This window comes from Entamoeba nuttalli (assembly GCF_000257125.1).
Source record: "Entamoeba nuttalli P19 unplaced genomic scaffold asmbl_2577, whole genome shotgun sequence".
NCBI classification, from domain to species: Eukaryota; Evosea; order Mastigamoebida; family Endamoebidae; genus Entamoeba; species Entamoeba nuttalli.
Window position 1 is genome coordinate 2,098 of NW_008575434.1, and position 1,761 is coordinate 3,858.

A 1,761-nucleotide genomic window follows, 5' to 3' on the forward strand; every position below is an offset into this window, starting at 1 on the left:
AGTTTTTTAAATTAAGAGTAAATAAAATAAAGGAAATATCAACAATTTCAATAATATAAAAAGTAATGTATAAGAAAAAGAGTTTTAATAAATAACATAATAAGTATTGTTTATTTATTGGATATCAATAAAAGTGATGAAATTACAAAAAAGACACAGAAATAATAGTGAGAAATTAAAATTGTACAAAAATAAAATCAAAACAAAATTAAACGAAGTAATAAAACTTAGCAACATCCTCCTTTATTTTCTTTTGGAGATGGTTCAATTGGAACTACATCAGGTTTTTCAGTTGGTTTATCATTTGAACTTTCTTCAACAGCAGATGCATTTTGTTTAAAAATTTCAACTAGAAGTGATTTAAAGGCTGTTTCTACATTAGTACCATCTAAAGCAGATGTTTCAAAGAAAAAGAGATTTTGTTTTTGACAAAACTCTTTGGCAGTTGCTTCTTCAACTTCTCTTGTTTGAGCAAGATCTGCTTTATTCCCAATAATCATTATAACAATCTTTGGATCGGCATTATCTTTTAATTCACTTAACCATCGTTCAATAGATTTAAATGTATTTTCTTTTGTAATGTCATAAACAACTAATGCTCCAACTGCTCCTCTATAATATGCATTTGTAATGGCTCGATATCTTTCTTGTCCTGCAGTATCCCAAATTTGTGCTCTAATGACTTTCCCTTCATGTTGAATTGAGCGTGTGGCAAATTCAACTCCAATAGTCGATCGTTTTTCTGCATCAAATTCATTTCGTGTAAATCTTAACAGTAAGTTAGACTTTCCAACTCCACTCTCTCCTATTAAAACAACTACATGTATAAGTTATTCATTTTACTATAAACTAAATCTTTATTAACTACAAACTCTTATAAAGGAAATCATAATCTTCTTGGGTCATTTTCTTTATTTTTTAGATTTTCTTTTCATCTTTTCTTTTTTCTTTTTTCTTTTTTCTTATTTTTGTCTTTCTATTTTTGTCTTTCTTTGTGAATCTCTTTTCTTTCTTTTTTAGTTTCTAATTTGTTATAAATAACGTTTATATACTTATTTTATTCTCATCTTGTAGTTCATGTTCTGTTTATTCTTTTAAATTATAAACACAACCATTTGTCTATATTTCATTGTGAATATTTGTAGTATTTTTAAAGTGGTTATTGCTATAGATATTATTGAATCCTTTGTTTATAATTTTACTTCATTTTATTATATCACTTGTATTTTTCTTTCATTTTTAATTAAAATTATTACAATGAATTATTTTGATAGTATATTTTGTTTATTCATTAATCTTATTCAAATACTATTGTTCAATATATCCATTTTATGTTTATTTATACTTATTCTATCTATTCTTAATTGAATTATATCAACAATTATTGTAATACTTCATTTCCTTATTAAATAAGTCTCTTCTTATTTTAATTAAATACTATTACCTTCTATTATTTAGTCAATATTTGATTATTGATTATTCATCATATCAATTCATTATAAATACATTTCATTCATCTAGATATTATCCTTTATCATTATTTAATATTACTATGTTTTGTTTTAATTAGTACATTTAATTAATTATTTATCTAGTTCTTATTTGATGATAATAAGTATGTAAAATAGATACTATATTTATTATTAATGTAAATAATTTCTGATATTGTTAGAATTATTATTTTATTAGAACTAGCACTGAAAAGTGTTTAGTTACTATAATAGAATTTATAACATGTACTTTAATGTTATAGAATTAATA

At 22.9% G+C, this 1,761-nt stretch overlaps 1 protein-coding gene across 1 annotated transcript; it reads right to left on the bottom strand.

The window, feature by feature from the left end:
* Positions 1–227: 227 nt before the first annotated feature.
* ENU1_033020 (Rab family GTPase) lies at positions 228–906 on the bottom strand (the record flags this gene model as incomplete). The annotated part of the gene is made up of 2 exons (XM_008857354.1): positions 228–817; positions 873–906. 2 exons carry the CDS (start codon positions 904–906, stop codon positions 228–230), a joined length of 624 nt encoding a protein of 207 aa, XP_008855576.1.
* Between the last annotated feature and the right edge of the window lie 855 nt (positions 907–1,761).